The sequence below is a fragment of the Sturnira hondurensis genome, unplaced genomic scaffold (genome assembly GCF_014824575.4).
Source record: "Sturnira hondurensis isolate 20B ecotype Veracruz unplaced genomic scaffold, ASM1482457v3 Scaffold0021795, whole genome shotgun sequence".
NCBI classification, from domain to species: domain Eukaryota; kingdom Metazoa; phylum Chordata; class Mammalia; order Chiroptera; family Phyllostomidae; genus Sturnira; species Sturnira hondurensis.
In genome coordinates, this window is record NW_028094426.1 from 6,195,204 (window position 1) to 6,218,239 (window position 23,036).

The 23,036-nt window shown below is 36.7% G+C and overlaps 1 protein-coding gene across 2 annotated transcripts in view; it reads right to left on the reverse strand.

Moving 5' to 3' along the window:
* Positions 1-23,036, reverse strand: part of PDE3A (phosphodiesterase 3A) — a 277,604-nt gene that overhangs the window by 17,945 nt on the left and 236,623 nt on the right. The window contains exons 6-10 of one of the 2 annotated variants that reach the window (XM_037034006.1): positions 15,945-16,110; positions 12,468-12,553; positions 9,624-9,778; positions 6,772-6,909; positions 778-889 (exon numbers count right to left, since the gene is read on the reverse strand). In XM_037034006.1, coding sequence (XP_036889901.1) covers positions 778-889; positions 6,772-6,909; positions 9,624-9,778; positions 12,468-12,553; positions 15,945-16,110 — 657 coding nt within the window. Of the gene's footprint in view, positions 1-777; positions 890-6,771; positions 6,910-9,623; positions 9,779-12,467; positions 12,554-15,944; positions 16,165-23,036 lie in introns of both variants that reach the window. The other variant, XM_037034005.1, reaches the window with a different exon arrangement.

A 23,036-nucleotide genomic window follows, 5' to 3' on the forward strand; every position in this document is an offset into this window, starting at 1 on the left:
AACCACATTGATTGGATTTATGGACATCTCCAGTTCCATGTTTTTTAGCAAGTAAGACAATTCTACTTATGTGTTCTGATGCTACCTACTGAATGCTACCTACTGAAAATATAATTTAACATCTTGGTGTCCCATTTAGGATTATAAATGACAAACTTTTTCTCACAATAGTCAAGGTTCATAAGCTTGAAGACTAGTGCCCTTTCCTCTGGTCTTCACACGTATGTCATTTTAAAAAGGTTCCAATAACTTCTCCACAACTATTTCCAGATGTTTCTGTTTTTCTATTTTATTACTTAGACCATCATCCTACCCTCTCTCTACCCGCAGCCACATTTACCTTGTATGGAACATGTCAATAGTTGCTGATCTAATTCTGCAGGTGCTAAAACAAAAGTTGAGTTCAGCCAGTAAAAGGAGTACATTATAAAATGAGCAATAAATCGAACACTTAATGATTTCTTCAGCACACACTTACATTGCCCTGTGTAAGGCACCATTCATCTTCGTGCTAATTCTTTGGAGATATTATGATCCCCATTTTACAGATGAAGAAATGAGATACACAGAGGGTAGGGCCCAGGCTCTCCTACAGCCCGTGAGTGCAGGGGGCGGAGCCCTGACACAGGCTCCCATCTGCTGGTCTCTATACCGCATGGCCACACGGCAAGTTACAATGTGTAATTCCGCGCTAGCTGCTGATGGTTCCACATCCCATTACTCACAACAAATTCTATGGATTTTTAAAGTATCATTTCACAAATCACTTAGACTTACACGGAATTTCCCTGTATCCACTCTCCAAAGCATGAAAGTAGTTCATAAATTCCCTAACTGGAATTTTGAAAGCTTCAAAGAGGCCCATGTCTTCGAAAAGTCTGTATGATACCTGGGAAAGAGAAAGACAAAGCCTTAAAAAACATTCCTGGGTGGGTATTATATATAGAAAGACAAAGATTTAGAAAAACATTTTAAAAATCAAATTAATTTATGGCCAGTGGAGATACATATTGGGAACAACCAATCAAAAGGGCACTGAAGACTTCTATGTGCACAGGGGTACGCAATCTGTTTTTAAAGATAGAGACATACACCCCAAAAACAACCAACCAAAAATCAGTATACCCTATAGAAACATATCAAGGCAATCCATTCAATCAATTGTGTGTGATATCCATACTGAAGAATATTTACTAAATTGCTAGTTATATAGTACATAGTATAAGCTTAAAGTTTTCCAAATTTTATATATCATATATATTATATATACATATATATGTAGATGTGTGTATATATACTATATACACATATTCAAGCCATACATATGCAAACTTTTCCAGAGGATAAAGGATTCAGAGTTGTGTCTTAGTGAAGAATAAGGGAGAGTTATGAGAGAGAAAAAAGGGGTTGCTTCACTAAAATATATAGAGAGAAAAAGAGTTATTCTAATCCAGAATAAATAGCCATGTTTGAACTATTTTTCCTAGCTTGTGTTCTTTCTCCTCTGAACATCTGTTCCCCATCCAATTTCTCTCACAATTTGAGTTTCTAGGGACTCAAATTAAGTCAATGCCTTTGGATGTAACTGGCGTTTTTTGAAATGCACGTGATGAAGAAAAAGTGGATAAACAGACAGAAGAAGGTTACGAGGAGAGAAATGGTTATTCTGGTGGCAGAGTGGAACAGAGAGGTCCTTGTAAAGTGACCTTACTTCAGGTCACAAAGACACGGTGTTGGTTACAACTCAGGAGATTTTATAAAAGAATTACTCATCATTTTTATCTGCATTCCTTCATAAAATTATCTTAAAATATTTTCTCTAAATCTTTGGCACATGTCTTCCTAGTTAACTTTCCATCTTTTGTTATTACCTTGAAATCTATTCAAATTCAATAGCATTTACAAAATTATATATTCAGTGTTTATCACTATGCAGTATGCCCAGCAGGAGTAACGCCTGCTTGAGTGTGGTTGGTAGGGCAGTAACATGGGTGTGATAATTTAGTTTTAATTTGAACATTTCACCTAAAATGTCCTATGGTGTGCTTGAGAGTGATATTGTTATGTTATAGAATTACATGCTTATGATTTGGTAACAAAAAAGGGATGCTATTTGTGCCAGACCCTGTATATGTGACACACATATACATACCTAAAAAAGATTCATTCATTCAGCATGTATCTATTCAGTGCCTACTATGTTCTAGACAATTTTTGATATATGAAGCATATATATGTATGTATGTATACGTGTATATGTGCATAAATTTGAAAGGATATATCTCAAAGATCTAGTCCTTCATGGAGCTTAAGGCCTACTAGAGGGAGGCAGTAAACAATAGACACACTAAGAAAAGTATGTACTATGACAGAAAGTTGCACGTAGGTCATATGGAAAAAGAAAAAGGGGATCAGGGATGCAGGATACACAGAAGGTACTTTTAGAAGTATAGGGTTAGAATAGTTATATTCAGGTGACATTTGAGCAAAGAATTAAAAGATATGTGAAGCGAGGAGGTACATGGATATCTAAGGAAAGAGTTTTCATGTAGAATAAAAGCCAGTGCAAAGGCTGTGAGGTTTGCTTGCTCTATTCAAGAAAAAGCACAAGGCCAGCATGGCTAAAGCAAAATGAATAAGGACAGAAACAGAATCAAAGCTGGGATCGGTGCGGTCTTGGTGTTTGACAGCCAGACTGCCCACTGGAAGGACTTTCACTCTGAGTGCAGTGGGGAGCTGGGAAGACAATGGCCTAGGAAAGTCCGTATGTTTTAAAAGGAGCACCATAGTTCCTGGTTGGGAACAGGGTATATAATGTGTACACCAACTTCTGTGGGTTTTTTTCACTTTGAATGGCAAGTATATTTAATTTGCACCCTTTTTCTGTGCAATATAACATTCCCATCTCCTCTCTTTAAAAATGCAACAGAAAATGAAATTTATGGTTTCTGTAATATTTCAAGCCAGTTCTTCTTTGAGTTATTTCTTCTTTACTGCTGCTTTGGATGATATCTGAGTTCTTATTTGTAAATACCTAATGAGGTTAACCAAACATATTACTTCAGTGATGCTAACAACAATAACAACTACTGACATATACACACTCATGTATGCACATATGTGTGCTTATAAATTTACCATTTAATAAGTGAGAAGGCCACTTTAAATGTTCACATATATTATTTGCATGGAATTAATCCTCACAACACCTTCTGAGGTAGGTATGGTTAAGTATTAACATTTGAAAGCAGAAGAAACTGAGGCACAGGGAAGTTGAGTGACTTGTTCAAGGTCACACAGCTGACACCTTCTGAGAACCAGAATTCAAGCCAAGCAGCTTAGCTTCAGATTTTGTACTTTAACTACTTCAAATCCTACCACTAATATTTGCAAAGCAATGCTATTAGAATTGCAAATAACTAAATTTTCCTCATATTTTCTTTAAATACTCGACAGATGAATTTAAAAAACTAATATAACAGCATATTTCACAGTATGATTTTAAAACAGAAGAATTTTCACCCAGAAGTTGTTAAAAATCAACCACCAATAATCCAAGCTCATAAATAAACAACACCATTAACCAGGTAAATATTGGTAACTAAAAACTGTAAGCACTACTCCAAAATTTGAATAATACCCTTTCAAATTTATTAAAATAAACATGATAGTGATCGAAAAGGCAAGCAGTATCTGAGACTGACTTGTCTCCAATCTACGTATGTCTCTCTTAAAGTCTTTTGAAGTAAGACTTCTTCTGTGTAGTTTCAGCCAAAAGGTGATTTCTTGGAATGTTCAAGTTAATTCGTTCCAGCTGTTCTAAATTCTTATTAAGGTGAAAAAACTAGGCCTTTTTTTTACACAGTAAAACTTCACAATCTTTGTCCTTATAAACTCAAATCAAAGGGAAAAAACCCACGAAGTTCTACTTAGCTGTGCACATAGAGCTGCACTTCCAAAGCGTTTACTGCTTTGTAGACTGAAAAACAGGCAGTGATAGCCAGGCCGCCAAGCCCTTCTCTGACAGCTGCCTTTTTTCTGCATCTACGAGTCTGTTTCTATTTTGTTAGTTTATTTTGTTCATCACATTTCACTTATAAGTGAGATCATGTGGTGTTTGTCTTTCTCTGGCAGCTTAATTTCACTTAGCATAATAACCTCCAGGTCCATTCATGCTGTTGCAAAAAGTAAGATCTTCCTTCTTTTCTTCCAACCACACAGTATTCCACTGTATAAACATATCACAGCTTTCTTATCCACACATCTATTGATGGGCACTTTGGTTTTCTCCAGGTCTTGGCTATTGTGTATAATGTTGCAATAAACACGGGGTGCATATGATCTTTTGAATTAGTGTTTGGCGTTTCTTAGAATATATTTCAGAAGTGGGATTGCTAAGTCAAATGGTAGTTCCATTTTTAATTTTTTGAGGAACCCCATACTGCTTTTCACAGTGGCTACACCAATCTGCCTTCCCACCAACAGAGCACAAGGGTTCCCTTTTCTCCACATCTTCACCACCACTTGTTGTCTGCTGATGTACTGATGAATGGATTAACAAAAAACATATGCATAACACATAGACACACAGAACCATGTGGTGACAGCTAGAGGGGAAGGGCTGTGGTAGGTGGAGGTGGGCAAATAGGGAGAAATGGGGACAGAAAAAGACTTTGCTTGGGGCGGTAGGGGCACAACACAGTGTGTGGACAATGTCTTATTAGTTGCACATTTGAAACCTATATAGCTTTGCAAAACAATGTCACCCCAATAAATTCAATAGAAGACAACTCAAAAAATAAACATAAAATTAACTCTAACCCAGAAAAATAAAAAATACCAATAAACAATAAAAATTAAACAAATAAATAAAATAAATAGTAACATAATAAAGACCATGCAGTTACGTATTTATTTTAGTTTTGAAAGATGACTGGAAAAATACATGAATGAATTTTGTCAAAATCTAGTGACTACTTTTCTCAGGCCAAGCTCTACCGTCCCCCACCCTGCAGCTCACAGAACTTCAAGGGGAGTTGGGTACCTGCCCTGAAATCTGGTTTGCTGTCACTAGTGCTGCAAACCAGCTGCTATCATAACCCCTTTCCTGCCTATTCTGCATTTGGAGAGCTTAAAAGATATAATAAGTGAATGTGTTTCGCGGGAGCTAAAAAGTAATTTAAAGAAGGTAAAAAGCTGGACTTCCAATATGATGCATCTGCATTCAAGTCATTGATCCACATTTCCTAAAATGTACCCTGTGGTTGTAGATGAACAGTACATCCCTTTGAAGCCTCAGTGTCCTCTTCTGTAAAATAGAAATTTAAAAAAATTCCTGCATCAAAGTTACTGAAAAAAGTACAGTGTAGTACACCGGGGAGCCTGTGATGTATATATCAAGTACAAAACAAGGGGAGATTGTTCTCTCCAGTAAAAGAGAGAGAAAACCTTTTGGCCACCGCCGCATTTTCCTGTGGCACTTTTACAAGAAAAGTCACTCCCTCAGGGTCACAGTCTGCAACAGGTTTCAGAAAGCAGAATATAAAACCTCCCAGGAGCAGCCCTGATGTGTGAGGCTAAGGTGGACTGGAGAAAAGTAGCTGCCCTGAGTACTACTCAGCCACAAGAAAGGAGAAAATACTGCCATATGTGACAACAGTGATGGTGTCATGCCAAGCAAAATAGGTCAGTGAAAGCAAAGAATCATAGCATTTCACTCACATGTGGGATATAAAACTGAAACTCACAGGTACAGACAATACTACGGTGGTTACCAGAGGGAAGGGGGTTGAGGCATGGTGAGGACAAATACATGGTGATGGAAGATGGTTTGACTTCGGGTGGTGGGCACACAAGGCAATGTACAGGTTATGTAGCATAGAAATGTACACTCGAAACCTATATAATTTAATTAACCAGTGTTGCCAATATATTTAATTTAAAAATTATTTTAAAATATTGGAATACAAAGAAGGATGGCTACCTGTAAACCTGTCCTTAAATCTTCTAGTATGAAATATGTTGCTTACCACTGAGGAGAATGGAGGAGAAGAATGAGACTAATAATCCCTAATAAAAGAATAAGAGCCATTTTAGTTTAGACTTTATCCTGTTTATGGTCAGTTTTTGCTTATTGAGAACATTCAAATTCTTAATTTCTGTATTTTTTCTCTCTCAGAGAAACAAATGTTTCTTTCTTCAGGAAATCTTGAAAACAGTATAGCTTAAGGGAAAAATATTGGAAGTTTTGTTATGTAGCTATAGTTTGCATTCAATATTTCTTATGATACATAAAGGTTGTTTCTATATTAAAATACAGAGAAGTTTATTTGATGAGTTTCTTATAGCGCTGGGGGATAGATATTTCTGCATAATATCTTAGTTTTGAGAAGGCCTAAGCACTGTAATATTACAAAATTTAGAAAATAGTCAATGGAAATGATTATAATAAATCAGCGCTTCCTCTTTTGAGGGCTTGTGTCAGTTTTTCTTCTGCTGAATTCTAGGAATTTTAGATCATTTCTCTATCTTGCTTGTGTATCCCTGTCCTCCCCCTGAAATATATATTTTAATTACAGCATGTGGTATTTTATTCATTTGAATTTCCAATTACTCTTGTTAACCGATGACAAAGAAACCTACAGAATGTTGGGTACTAAAAGTTCCTTTCTGCACCCAATATGTACCTGGTATCAAATGTGTACAGAGCTGTAACCAACCAAGGAATGCTTTTTCTACATTTAAAGTCATAGGTATGAATGCATTTCTTACTTGACTAAGAATACGGCCACACTTTCTTCCTATTTTTTCCACCAAATCAAAAACTGGAAAATTCCAAGTATTTAGTTGTTCCATAATTGAGTCCAAGTTATCCATGACAAGAGGTTCAGGAGCTAGAATTGGTTTGTCCTGGAATAAAGATGAAAACATTTTAACAACATACAGTTTTTCTACAAAGCAATTCATGCTGGTAAACAACTGAGTTTACTTGAAATAAATGACTTAAAACTTCAGGGTGAATGGATGATCTTTAAAAAAAAAAAATCAAGAACAATACATTGGCCCCAAAATAAGGAGGTAAGGGTCCTTTTGCTATTTCAGACCATTAATGTGCCTTGTTAGGTGCTTGTTTGCTGGTTCACACATGCTATAGCAACAACAACAACAACAAGTCAGTAAGTTTATATAACTGCTTTTGAGTTTACTGTGGGGTTCCTAAATAAAGATTCAAGAGCTTCAGGACATTTTGAAAGTATATGTAAAATTTATCTTTTTATATGTTTATGTAAAATTTTTCTGGGATGAGCATTCCTGGTTTATACTGGACTCTCAAAAGAACTCATGAATGGGGAGTAGAGTTAATCACTCCTAGTCTAATTGGTCAAATTTGCATTTACTGCTTCAAAGTTAGCACTAATCCTGTGAAATGGCAACAGACACATTTTTCAGGGATTTCAATTTCATTCATGTGGTGTACAGTTTCCAAAGAATAGCCAACTGTATAAATGTATAGACATTTTATAATTGATCCTAAGTGAGGACATTCTTAAGAGAATAGTTACCAAAAAAGAAAACAAAAGAAAAGAAAGATAATGAGGATAAGAAAACATGTAAACTATTTTATCTGAAAACGTCTTTGATTTAAAAGTATCAATGGTAAATCAGGTTAAAAAAAGTGAAAATAGCAATAATTGATAGTCCACTGTTTTCTATTATTTGCTGCTTCCCCCAAATTAACTTGATTCAAATATGCCTTTTCCCTCTTTAAAAGGATTGCTTTAAACACACAAAATAAGTCATTATTAAAGGATATTTTAATGGGTAGCAAGTGTCGATGTAAACATGATTTAATAAAACAAAGAAAATAAAAATAAATACTGCCCCTGCCCCCTCACCTGGCAAATACCTAAGGCTACTCCCCTCACTCTGTAACAGGCATGCTGAGACAAACAAAATACGGCCCAAATGAAAGAACAGATCAAATCTCCAGAAAAAATACAACTAGGTGATGAAGAGATAGCCAACTTATCAGATGCACAGTTCAAAATACTGGTAATTAGGATGCTCATAGAAATGGTTGAGTATCATTGACAAATAAAGGAAAAAGTGAAGGCTATGAAAAGTGAAATAAAGGAAAATGTACAGGGAACCAACAGTTAAGGAAAGGAAACTGGGACTTAATCAATGATTTGGAGTAGAATGAAGAAATAAATATTTGATCAGAACAGAATGAAGAAACAAGGATTCAAAATAATGAGGAGAGACTTAGGAACCTCTGGAACAACTTTAAATGTTTCAACATCCAAATCACAGGGGTCTCATAAGGAGATGAAGAAGAGCAAGAAATTGAAAACTTATTTGAAGACATAATGAAGGAGAACTTCCCTAATCTGGCAAAGAAAATAGACTTCCAGGAAGTCCAGGAAGCTCCAAAAAAAGTTGGACCTAAGGAAGCACACACCTAGGCACATCATAATTACATTACCCAAGATTAAAACTAAGGAGAGAATCTTAAAAGCAGGAAGAGAAAAGGAGACAGTTACCTACAAAGGAATTCCCATAAGACCATCAGCTGATTTCTCAAAAGAAACCTTGCAGGCAAGAAGGGGCTGGAAAGAAGTATTCAAAGTCATGAAAGGCAAAGGACCTACATCCAAGATTGCTCTATCCAGCAAAGCTTTCATTTAGAATGGAAGGGCAGATCAAGTGCTCCCCAGATAAGGTCAAGTTAAAGGAGTTCATCACCACCAAGCCCTTATTATATGAAATGTTAAAGGGACTCATCTAAGAAAAAGAAGATGATCAAAAATTCAAATAGTAAAATGACAACAGACTCACAACTATCAACAACCGAACCTAAAAAAGCAAAATCAAAACCAAAAATGAACTAAGCAAACAACTAAAACAGGAATAGAATCATAGAAATAGAGATCACATGGAGGATTATCAGCAGGTAGGCGTAGGGGGGAGAATTGGGGAGAAGGTACAGGGAATAAGAAGCATAAATGGTAGGTACAAAATAGACAGGGGGAGGGTAAGAATAATACAGGAAATGGAGAAGCCAAAGAACTTACATGTATGAGCCATGGACATGAACTAAGGTGGGGGATGCTTGTGGGAGGGAGGTGCAGGGTGGAGGGGACAAAAAACAAAGGGGAGAAAAACAAACACAAAAAAGAAAATAAATACTGGCTCACGGCACACTTTCTAAATCAAGGAGGTGCTAGAAAAAGAAAAAAACCAATCCTGAAAATAGCACATGCCCCAAGAACTAACATATTGCACTTTGTTGACTGATTGATATTTATGTTATTTTACCGAATAAAAAATTTTATTTTCCCATGCATATTTATACTTTAGATTGGGTTAAGAAATATCCATAATCATGTATGGAGATGCGTATATATTTATTCACTAAGGAAAAGAATCACTAAAGTACCAAAGAGTCATTAAAATATCAATGAAAAATTATAGTCACATATATGGGTAGAGCTTTAATGCATGGAAAATCCAAATGAGATATATCTGTAAACCTGATGATTCTGAGATGTACTTATAAGCCTATCTCTGTAACAGAAACTGATTTCTCAAGGAAACGAATGAGTTAAGTGATATGGGGCTACCAAAAATATCATGGCGTCGGGCGTGTAGGAGCTACAGGCTGTTGCTCTCCTCTGTGGGTCTCTGGGGCACTCAGTCTCGTCTTCGTTCTGTACAATATCACTGCTGTCGCTGTTGTTGTTGGTTTCATAATCAGAGGTAACTTGAGCAGTGTCATCTGAAATCGAAAGGGAAGAGCTTGTTATGAAACTTGCAACAAAAAAACGGTCCCCTTTCAGTGAATATTCCTAAGATGCATATGGCAAATACAGTGTTCAGGGAACTATTACTTTCATGAGCTTTTACACCCCAAGAATATAGGACCATAGGAGAAGGCATACATTTTTCACCCCAGTAAAATAGGTAAAATTATGACTTCATTTACATGGCATTAAGTCCTCACTAATAATGCTTAGACTGGCTGCTTAAAGCTTTTAAACATCCTATGCCTTTGTGTTTCCTTTTCCTTTGTGCATACCTCAACACACTAACCCAATGAGTAGCCGACTAAAACACTAACTCTAGAATGAGCATGTGGGTGGCAGAAATTGAGTTGACCCCCAAGGACAAAGTGGTCTCTAGGACATGGGACAGTAGCATGTGCTTCGAGAATGGGAGACCCTACTTATCCAGTCTCCATCCTTAGCAATCTGTGGCTTCCTTCCTTATCTACCTCCCTCCACTGTTTCCCATTTCAATCAACACTAGCCTGTGCTAATGAGAAGACCAATCAGGAAATATCAAATATCTGAAATACCTGCTTTGGGGGCAAAAACCTTAAAAAGCTTTACACAGCTGAATAAGGTGCCTGAATGAAGTTCATTCAATGTTTGCTGTCTGCCAGATACCATCCAAAGCACTTCACCGGTATTAACACATTGAAACATCTCAACAAATCTGTGAGGCAGGTATTACAGCATTCTCGTATTCCTATTATCCTTACTTTACAGACAGGAAACTGAGACACCAAAAGAAAAAGTAAATTGCCCAAGACACACAGCTGGTAAATTTAGCCACCTGAATTTGAACTCATGAAGTCCAACCCTAGTTCCTGAAATATTTACTTTTGATGAAATCTACTTCATTTTTTTCCTTTATGGTTATTGCTCTTGATAGCCTATGAAGTCTTCGCCTCTCTCTAACTCACAAAGCGTATCTTCCTGCGTTTTCTTTCAGAAGCTTTACTGTTCAACATTTAGGTCTAGGCTCCCTCTCAGAGGAATATTTTATATGATGTGAAGGAGGGAGTGAAATTCATTTTTTCCAATCCAATTGGATTGCTTTGTCATCTTTGTTACAAATTCAATGACGGTTGTGCTGTGAGTTAATTTGGGCTTTCTACTCTATTTATTCTTGATCTCCTCTTTGCTGATCCTTATGCCAGCCAGCCCCACACTATCTTGATTATCATGCTGTAAATCTTGAACTCGGGTAAGGTATTCCTTCTAATCTCATTCACCCTTTTCAAGATAGCTTTGGATATTCTGGGTTGGTTCTATGTCCTCAACCATTTACTAACTGACTTTGCTTAAGTTGCTAGTGAATAATGGCTTTTGTTATGTAGCCTATTCCAATCAGGAGTATCTTGTGGGACTTTTCCAAGGACCTATTTTCCTCCATCTTTCTCATGCAACTGCTTCCATGTTAGAATCAAACACAGAATGAAAATGTAATGGACAAGTTTTAATCCCAGAATTCCTAGAAAAGTTAAAGAAGCTCACTCAAAGGCCACAGTTCTACATGAGAGCACAAAGGTGATAGGGAAATACTGCCCTTATTCTACCAGGCCCAATAGAATCAGGAAAGGTCAGCAACACAGACAAGGGGATATCCCGTGTCACCAGACACCTTCATCAGTGTCTGATGTCACCAGAATGCTGCAACACCAGGTAATGGCCACAGAGAGAATTCTCCTTTTTATTTTTCCTTATGTTCCCTGACTTTGGATGTTGTTATAGAACTCCACTGTCATAGGACTATTTATTTATTTATTGAGTATAAATAAATAAATATACCAAGAAATGCTGAAAGAGATAGTTAAGATATTAATCATTCTTTTTTGTAACATTTTTTATTGTTGTTCAAGTACAGTTGTCTCTACTTGCCACCCCCACCACCACACCATTCTTAGGAAGTAAGTCTATCTCTCAAAATCTATAGTTCATGGAAGCCATTTTTTTCTACCTTGTGAATTTTCAGCACTAACAAAAGCAAGGCCCAAGAATTACATCCATAAAAACAATAATAACTATTATACAAATGGTGGCAAACACTACTTACAGTCACCCAGATACAATAATAAAGGATTTACATGATTTAAATAATTTAATTCTCACAACAACCCTGTTTCGTAGTTTCTATTATTATTCCCATTCTACAGACGAAAGAACTGAAGCAGAGATTACAAACTTCCAGGTAGCTGAATCGGGATACAAAGCTGGCTCGAAAGGCTGTGTTCTTATCCTCTCCATAATCCTGCCTCAAGGAAAAGCTCCATCTCATACAAGCTTACAGTGATCTAGGCAGAGTCATTTCTCAGGGTCTCCAATGGAGATCGCCAAAGAGAACCCTAAACTGGATGAACCTCTAGTGTCCAATATAAAATCACATTTCCATATAGTTCTATGCATGGTATAAAATGTCTTCTTTGTGTTGGGTAGAGACAAATAGAAACATTTTGGACAACTCTGCACCAAAATTTACCCAGGATTGACTTTAGGTAGTAGAATTAGGGATGATTTTGATTTCTTTTACTGTCTTTTAAATTCTCTCATGTAAAAAATCATGCACATACATTATCTTTTTGATCAGAAAAAAGAAAGTAAAACTATTTCCATTTTGAAGAACAGAATTCAAATAATAATTACCCGTTCTGCTTGGTGTCCCAGTGGCTGTGCCGCTTCTCTCCAGGGACCCATCCGAAGGATTGCTTAGGGCATACGGCCTGCCGCAGCTGAGAAATATTGAAACAGTATATGAGTATCTCCTCTTTTGAAAAAATCGTAGGCATACACCATCTATGTGTACATTAAGATAGATAACAATAATCAAATGTTTCTACCCTCTACTTGTTTGAGGTAAAAACTCATTTTGTTTTATGAATGGATGCTGATACGCAGTATACTGTTTTCTTTCTTTTGAGACCATAATGAATACAAAGGATCAGAAGCTTCATTCCACTGTTATCCTTCTCAGTACTCTAGACCACTCTGCAGGTGAAACTTCCGGCAATAGGTTGTAGTATTCAGAGAATCACAGGATAGTCTGCTACCTACTAATAGTAGCGAGTTTGGAGGTGCCAATATGTTTTTGGTCAAAAATCCCTCCCCCAGCCCTGGCTGGTGTAGTTCAGTGGATTGAACGCGGGCCTGTGAACCACACGATCGCGGCTCGATTCCCAGTCAGGGCACATGCCTGGGTTGCAGGCCAGTTCCCAGCAGGGGGCTCATGAGAGGCAACCATACATTGATATTTCTTTCCTTCTTTCCTTCCCTTCCCCTCTAAAGATAAATAAATAAAATCTTTAAAAAAAATCCGTCCCCCAATGGAATCCCTTTGTATCTGTGTAAAAACCTCATCATTAGATTTATTTCTATGGCTTCAGACTTTTATGTGCAAAGAGCCCTTAAAGAAAAGATTGTATGAGTGAAAACAGAATAATAGTATATAAATTTTATTTTTTGCTCCAAAATTTTTTTTTCAGATGATGTTACATGTTAAGGCCCTAAGAAAATGAAAAAAGAAAAAGTAAATTTCAGTGGAGGTTGAATACAAAATGACTGCACTGGATGCTAATTGAAAAAAAAACAGGCCACAAGGGTGCATTGTGGGTAACTGAGAAAAAAGGTGACTGAGAGGTGGTATCTTCCACAGAGGAGCTTGGAAGATGTACAATACTTCACTTCCTCAACAGATTTGACTGTATTATAAATTTAAAAGTGACCCCACAAATGGCCTGGCAAGTTTCCCCTCTTACTCATCTTGTTTAGAGACTTCATGATTAGATTTTAATTCTGCATTTTTGTTTCTGGGATTCTTCCTACTGCCTGATATTACAAAGGGTTTCTGAGGGTTGGTTGGTTTGTTCTTTAACCACAGATTACTCACTCTAAAAGGAGAAGGAGCGATAGTTTATCATTTAATATCTCATCACTTTTCTTTCCCTGAATTGTGTTCATACGTGTAGTAGAGAAAATCACTTTCTAGTTAGAGAGTATTTTCATCCTAAGTCAATTTCTTTTTCAAGACCTGAAGGTAAGTGAAAAAGCATCACACACAAACTATTTCTAATGATGAAATCCCATCATAGTAATTTAGGGAATCAAAAGCAAACGACAGGACCAAAGAAAAAAGAAAGCAGAAGCCAATGATGTGCTTTACATTCTTGAATACAACTGAGCAGCACTTACTAGTTTTAGGATTTTTCATTGCAAGATAATACTTAAAAGAAGCATTTAAATTAGTAGTTCAAACCTACTACCTCTTATGCCAAAAAACAGATTGTTGCATAGACATTACAGCAGCCAAGAGGCTGGGATTCAACGCCAAGCCCTTCGAGTTCAGCAGGGGAAACCACAATAATTAGTCGTGTGTTTCTGGAGCTCTCTGTGGCTACATGGGTGGCTGCCTTGAAGGCAATAATAAAACATGGTTTGAATTATAGATTTATAAAGCCCAAACAAATAAAACACACACTATTGGATTTATAAACATCACTGAACAAGTAGACAGTGAAATTGCCTTGTTTTTCTCCAAAAGCTTTTTTTATAAAAATCCCATTCCATTCTTCCTGCTAAAAATACAAAAACTACACTGTGATGAGAAAAGCTATGTGAGCAAGCAGTGGATCTTTTCTGAACATCTCTCTCCCTTCTTTGGACGACTCATACCACACAGGTCAGAGGCCACGGTGGGGCAGTCTCCCAAGAAACCCGGGACGTCCTTCATGCTGGCACTCTCCTGGGCTTCACCTTGGCTCAGGGTGCACGCCCCCAAAAGGTTTCTTAAGGGTGTGCCAGAGAACAGTAGGGCAATGATTGGGTGTAAACTAAATAAATTCGTTTTCTGCTCAAATAAACTCAGAAAGTGTTAGATGAAACACAAATCAAGAGGTCTTTTTGCGGGACTTCTCAGAGCTTTTAACAGTCACCCATGTTGTGAATCACTAAACGGAAAATATAATACGTATGTGTCTGTTTTGCCACAGATCATGTTTTTCTTTTTTGGAGGGGAGAAAAGGCAAGATTAATATCCTACGCAAATTATTTTATTTAAAAAGCTGTCATAGAGAGGGCAGAAGAATAACTTTCAGGTGATAGAATAACTTTTTACTCTGGCCATGGCCAAACAAGCAAAAAATGATTTTTTCCTTTTACAAATATTTGTAAAGAAAGCAAGTAAAAAAAAAGATGATAAGAAGAAAAACATTCCTTTAATGTAGAGTTTACAAAGAAAGGCTCTGAAAATGAAATCTGTAAAGCCCCAAACTGAAAACATTAATTAAATCTGGGTCTGTGAAACCACATGCGATATCAGAAGACCAACACGTGACTCATGTATTCAAATGGCTGTCCTTCCTAGCGTTGGAAAAGAGAGCATTTCATTCAAGGCACTCCCATGATTACACGTTGTTTAAAAATATTCAACTCTTTTCTATTTAAATACAAATAGTAATGCTTTAAGATCAACTATTTAGGAGGAAGCAATTCCTCAAGAACACCTTTATGTAAGAGGAGGTATTTCTTTCTTTGTGGCAATGTTGGCAAAATGACTACTCCCATCATACTAGGCCATTTCCCCACCCCAGCCCTCTATGGAAAGACAACACTTTGGAATTCTATTTCAACACGATAGATCCGTTCACACTTTCCGGGACCCATTTGAGTTCAGCCATAAGATGTCGTGAGTTATTTACACATTTTTAAAGTGCTAAAACGGGAATTGCAAACTTAAGATAAAGTGCCTTTAAAATCAAAATAAAATCCTCCTTGAATTTTCCAACAAATAACAAATTCTGTTAAATTAGTTGATATGATTTTTAAAAACATATGCTTTACATTTTTCCATCAGGAAGCAGACAAAACATACAACTAATTATTTATGTTAGCTCCAAAGATTAGCTGTGTGGCCCATAGAAACTAAACATTCTCTCAATAGAAAATCACGGGAAAATTAAGTTTCTATTACACCCTTTTCAGCACAAATCACACTGTCCTGTACTTCCTTGTAAACAACTCTGGCAAATACGCACATAGCTACGTGGACTGCTGGTGACTGCTCCTTAGCAGAGAAATACTATTCACTTGATTATTAAACTCCAGGTAACAACAACATACAACCCTTACCTGCTACATACGACAGGTGGAGTCAGTATCTGAGGAGACAGGTCAGGGGCACTCTGAGTGCACGTTAAGGCCCTGTGAGAACCTAGGCCTTGTTTGCCAGATGTGTCGGCAGATTCTGGAAACTGAACCGTAGAAATTTTGCTGACTGGACTGCTGGCTGGAGTCCCTTGGAGAGGCGAGGAGCAGGGCGATGAGAGGGGCGAAATTTTAGTGAGGGCACCTGAGAAACAAGGAGAGTCATTAAGTCAAAATAAATGTCTCTGGCATTCAAACTTGCAACTCTTACACCTTTTGACTCATAAGGACCACGTGAGTACTCGGGCCGCGGGGCTGGCCGCCTCTGGAGATGGGGTGTCCGTACAGTGGGGGTGTCTCTGCAGCACGGAACACGAGGGATGAACCTCCCTGAAAGGAGCCGGCGGCAGTGTTGGCAAATTCAGTGAAAGCCTCCTGTCCTGGAGTGACCTCAGGACAGAAGGGTATTATTTTTGTCTCTTCTTGTCAATCTAACATGATGATCATGGTTCAATTTTTCTCATAGATACGCTCTCTCTTAGGTTGTGAAGTTTTTAGTGACAAGAAGAATCAGGTACCGTTTTAAATACCAATGTGCTCAGAACAGAGTTTGGCAGGCATTGAATGCTTAAAATATTTAAATGAGGAAGAGACAATTTTGAGAGTCAGTTAACTTTGTTAATCATCTGTGTTTTGAGCAAAACAACTATTTCGGGTGTGAAACTGTACTTTGTCAGAGTAATTTCTGAAGAAAAATATAATGTGATCCCTTTTAGATCAAACAATAGGCTTCAAGCTTAAATTTGAAGTGTGGGTATTTGCGCCAAACTGTGTTTACGCTCTCTTGTGAACATTTTACAGAGCACTGGACTAGGTTTCCAATGCTGATCTTTGAGCACAGGGACAATGCCTTTCCAATGTTCTCTCTCCCAAACATAGAGAAAGCAGCTGACCCTGCTTTCTACAGTAAAGCAAAGGAAAGGAAATCAGTAAAAGTTGCTTCTATGTCTCACCATTCTGGGGAAATGTACCAGCAGCTGCTCACATCATTGAATAGTATGTAGCACGTGTGGTGAACTGGCAGGGCTTAGTCTGCTTCTGATATCCCTTTCTCCCCAAAGTTTTATTTGTCACACCCAAAAGTCCCCTCGTCCACTGAAAGGAATATGAAGCTTGCTAAACAGCTTCTGTAATTTTTAAGTTTCTTGTTATTTTGTTTTGCTGTAAAAGAGGAGAGATCATACTCTTCCTTGGATCTGGTGTGGAGGACAGCAACCCCTGCTAGTACGTTTCTCAGTATTTCTATTGTTGATTCCTGACCAACTCCCTGCCTTTAGACCGAACTGAAACCACTTAGAACCAGAGAGGTTAGTTAACCTTCCCAGGGTCACACTGCTAGTAAGCAGGCAAGTATGGAGTGGGGTCAGCTACTCTTGTAAAATCTGGCTTATTAGCCCACACGTCTAATGGAGACTGCCCATGGAAGAAAAATAAAACCCATTGTTTGCTAGGCAGCATTTGTATCACTCTATATAATGATACATCTTATGGTTTTAATTTTAATTTCTACATCTGTTGAAAAAGTTTAGCTAGTTTACCAAAGACACTGACAAAAGTTCACACAACATAATCTCTTAAGCCAAAAGAAAATTTACTTCACTACATATTTATCTCAGGTTCCCAACCAAACTATCATTGGGTACAGCAAGAACATTGCAGGTGCCCTGTGAAGTACTAATAGTTGTATATTTTTTTAAGAAGAGGCTTTATTTGAAAGCCACAAAATAAATTCAATTTTAATATCATCTATAATGTTTGATTTATATCATAAATTATATTAGACTCTAATTAGATTTTCTTATTATAATTTTATAAAATAAAGGACATAAAACTTTCAATGAGCTCTAAATCATTTCCCATTTCTCCACTGCTATATAACATTGTATTCACATGTGCCCTGGTGTGAAAAATAAAAAGGTTGAAAAGGACTAGTTTATTCAAACTATTTGTTAGATTACAGCAACTGAGTCTCCATATATATATATCTTTGGAAAAAGCAGTATCAACGTTAAGGAGCTGGACAGGGGTATGACGTGGTATAAAGGTTACCCAGGTATTTGCACAATGCAGCTCTATGATTCTGTTCATTCTGTGAATACTGACTGTGTGCCCTATTCCAGGGACTAAGAAGGCAGTAGTGAACGACAACAAAAAGTCTTTGTTCTCATGGAGCTTCCACTCTTCGGCGGGGAGACAGAAATTAAAAAGGAAAGTATGTAGAAGAAAAGAAGGAGGAAGCAGAGAAGGATGGAAAAAGAAAAGAGACGTGTGAAGGAAGAAAAGGAGGACACGCAGGAGGAAAAGGAAGACCATCAGTTTTAAGTGATAGAAAGAAAAATAATGCAGAGGGTAGAGAACAGAAATGTTCTCATGTAAGGAACAGAGGCCTGTTGGAATAAGGAAGACATTTAAACAGGTATTGGGGAGAGTATGTTCTAGAAAGAGGGACCTACCAGAGGATCAGTCAGAAGGTCAGTGTGACTTCAAATTGGCAAAAAGGAAGAAGAGGGACAGGGGCCATGCTCAGTGAGGCTGCTGGGCAAGGCCGTCTCCAGCTGTAGGCCCATGCCAGGTTTTGTTGTCGATTTAAAAAGAAGACTCCTGATAAGCACTGCATTAGGCATTTCCTTATTTTGATAGGCAATTGTGAGTTTTTTGACAAGCACCTGCCACTGTTTTTTTCAAAGCTTATGGAAACATTGCACATTTCTGCCTTGACGCAACACATTTTCTGAAGGCCATTTACGAGAAGAGTGATTTCCTCGCTAATTTTTAGGAGATGCCAGCTGATGTTCTCAGAGAAATAAAATTCTCTCTTATGCTCAACAATTAGAGTTCTTAGAAGTCATGGATTAACTACACTTAAATAAATAAGCAGACCTTAAGACTCCAAATTTTTATTGCCTGGGATAAAATTTAAAATAAACCTTGAAACAGAGGAGAAGCACTCTGCTTCTGCAGTATGTGAGTCTACATATTTTGAACACTTCTGACAAGCAGGAGTCTTGGCAACAGCCATAATGAGGGATATTTTTATTCTGTAGGTGAGAAGATAAGGCATAAACACACAAATTTTTTTCCAAAACCAAACTACAATTTCTCACAGTGTGCATTATCATAGTTTATTGAAAGTTTTAAAAACGGAAAGAGAGTATCATAGGAAATGAGCACATGGAGAGATACAAGTGTAGAAAATAACCAAATACTCCTTCTAGAAAGAACAGCCTACAAACAAAATGGTCTCCAAGCAGCAGGGTACTCCAGGGAAATGGGAGAAAGGCCCTTCTTTCAAGTTTTCAAGAACAGATTATTTTCAAAGGTAGTTTAAGTGTAATCATGTCTAACGTTAAGAACTTCATGGCATTTGAAATCTCATCCAACTTTATCTTGCACACCCACACATTTACACACATGGGTGAAGGGATCCAGATAAATATACATTCTCACAAATATGTTTATCTTCATTGTATATTTTAGTAATTTTAAGAGACTCCAGAACTTAGCTCATGTAATATAAATCTTTGAATAACTGAAACTGCTCTAGTACAAAATACTGAAAACATTTAAAAATTAAAAATAAAATATATCTTTAAGTAATTCTAAAATTCCAAGTTCTTTGAGTAATTCAGTCTTTAGTTTCTTGCTCCCGAGTGCATGAAAAAAATGTGTGTCGAGATACAAGGAACTTTGGGCAATCAAAGGGAAATGATAAACAAGACTGGAAGGAGAAAAGTATTTAAGTGAATCCATCTGTTTTGTCCTATAAAATTCTCTCAGCTGAATTTTAATTGAACAAGAAAGAAACCAGCATGTCTGATAAATATATGCCTCTTTTCCATTCTCACTTGAGGCAAATGTATCTCAAGTATAGGGAATGTCAAAAATAAAAAAAATAAGTTCTCTCTTGTTTTGAAATTTTTTATAGGAAAAACTCAGGCTAGCTTTTAGGTGTAGAAAGATTTCTAGTCATTACAATATGATTATAAAAATCTTATAAGAATTATAAGAATCCAAGAAGGAACTACTGCAAATTCAATAAGTATGAAATTAGAAGAATCTTAAGCTCACTAATGATATAATAGTTCTACATTGTCAGTGACTCATAAATAGAAAAGCAAGATTGAACATGCAAATTACATTTAAATTTATTTTATGCTTTAATCATAAGATTCTTATTTGATTTCATTCATTTATTCTATATTAGTAACTGCATAATAATTGGTTGTGTTTCAACTATTTAAATTAATGCTAACTGGTTGAGCTAGAGGACACACTGTTGAATAGATTTGTGCAAAGGACAGATTTCATTAGTACCCTCTGAAAATAGGTAATTTACTTTTCAGTGTTTTTTTCCTCTACTTTTTGCTTGCATCCTTCTATCTCTTTTGCCTATTGGTTGGTACTTTTCTCTTCAGACTCTATTCACACTTTGATTCCATTTCCTAATATTTCTTGTTACATAAAGGGACTTTACCATGTCCTTTCCTCACAGTTCACTGAAAACCAGCTGGCTTCACAGTCAATTATATCAAACATAACACACCTAGTTAGCTCAATCAGCCCAATGTCATCATTAATGCAAAACAAACATTTCAAAACACAAGGGTCCATCTGATCAGGGAGAATGGTAATTGAATTTCAGCTCTCTTGATTCTTGATGGATTTTTCCCTCTTGGCAGACTTTCAAGGGATTTGTTTAGTTGAATTAAGCATGTTTAGTATATAGCTATTTTATAAACATTTAGTTCTACTGTGATAGCAGTCTTAAAGATGTCACAATGCAGAATACTCTCCAAAGACATCACCATAGAGATATCTTAGGTAGTTTATGTTGAGAATGGAGAGAGGCTTTTGCCATGGCTGTGGCTCTAATTTCTACCATTTGCTTTTGTGGTATTTGGCATGGACATTCTTTTCCTTTGACACTTTGCCCTATCTTAGTGAGTGCAGTTGTATGAATTGGGGAAAATAATCCTGGAAGATGAGTCTATTCCTCATGGATGTGCCCTTATTTGTTTTGTTATTTCCAGTGAACTCACTAACCATAATTTTCAGCTTCCTTTTCTTTCTTTTCATTGAGTTATAACAGACATACAACAAAACATTAGTTTTAGGTATACAACATAATGATTCAATATTTGTATGCGAATTTTAGTATATGAGCTGCTAGAGTAAGCACACTTTTCAACTCCTTGAGTTCATCATGTTGGTTTTTGTAATAATTTTAATTTTATTACCTAAATGAAGAAAATGAGGGACAGAGAACCAACTCTTTCCATTATCTTGTACTCAGGCAAGGACAGCACCAAAAATGTTTAATTTGAATCTATCTCCATTTGGTGCCCTCAATTTTTTTCTAGTATGAAGTCATTAGGGCAAAAGGAAGAATTTAGGGTAAACTGTGTGAGCTTGGACAAGTCACTTAACATTTCTGTGCCTCATTTCCTCAACTGAATCCATTTCTTGTGCTACACAAGTATGGAGAGCATTAAATTCATATTTCACCCTTTGAGTAAAATTATTATCATCTAATATTTTAATTCTGTCTTTAAAATAATCCTTAAAAAATACTTGCAAATCTGGGAATACTATTATTTATGTATGTAAGGTTTGGCAGACTCATGGTTTTCAAATTCATTTATTTACCATTTTTATTACATGTTAGACTTCTCCGCTATTACATTTCCTTCTACAAACATATCCATAATAAATTCCTTTAGTTAAGATTTGGTAATTAGTAACGTTTTGACATCTAAAAAAGTCTTTCGTTCACTTCTATTCTTGTGAGGCAGATTTGACAAATGTACAACTTTAGGTGAATTGCTACATTCTCTCAGAACTTTGAATAATATATTCTACTAGGTTCTGATGCCCTTTATTCCAGATAATTCTGCCCTCAGACTCAGTGCTTTTTCTAGAAAGGTAATTTGTCTTTATCTGGCTTTTGATTTGATTTTTGTATTTGGTGGTGTTTAGTCTTACCACTTTGTGTCTGTGTGATTTTTTCATGATTTTTTCCTTTTACTCCATTGTCCCTCAGAGTTTGTGTCCCCATCCTTCTCTACAACCATGATTATGTAACTAGACTTTCTAACTTCTTTTCTTATAGTTCTTAAAAATTTCTTAAATTTTCTAGTTTCTCAACTATGTTGTATTCTGGGTAATTTCTTTGCATTTTTTGCCTCCCAGCTAAAAATTTTCCCTATTATATCACTAATCTATCAAATTTTCTTGATTATATTTTTAAGTTATATTTAACCAGTGTGCATTTATATTTTCTCCCATTGCTGTTATTTCTTTTACAAATTAATACTTTAAAAATATGACAAAATTAAATATTTTAGCATATAAATATCTCAACTCCTTTACAGATCTACAGTCTTTTTTTTTTTTTTTCTGTTTTCTCTACCTCATGTTTCTTGTGTGCCTTGTGATCTTGGTTGTAACTTGGTATGTTGAAGTCACATGGCCCTCAACTGGTGACACTTTCCTTCAAAAATTATTTGCACATATTTTTGCAAGGAATCATGGGGCTCTCCTGATCTATGACCATTTCAGTTTCCCTTAAAAGTCTCAGGTCTAATGTGGAATGGTCAGATTCTGTTCCTTCACCTTGCCTGACTCCCACACAAGTCTTCACGTTACTGAGCTAACCTGTACTTGCCCTCAGGACAACCCAATTTAAGTCTTTGCCCACCTCATCCAGTTTCTGAGGTTGCCCTGGTGCAACCTCAATTCTATTTCTCAGACCATAAATGGCTTCTGAGTTATAAAATTTAATGAACATTTTCAAAGAGTAGAGAGGGCCAGGTTAGTTTTTGGAAAACCAAATTACCGTCAAGGGTTTCACTCAGTGACGCAACTCCAGTAAAAGTGTGCTTCCTGGAGAAAGTGTCTTCCTACACCAAAGAGCAGAGATTTGAGAAAAGTTCGTGCTTAAATGGTTTCAAGAAACAGTCACCAATATAAAGTGGGTGATCAAGAGGGAAAGAAACCACAAAATTTTCTTTTCCAGGG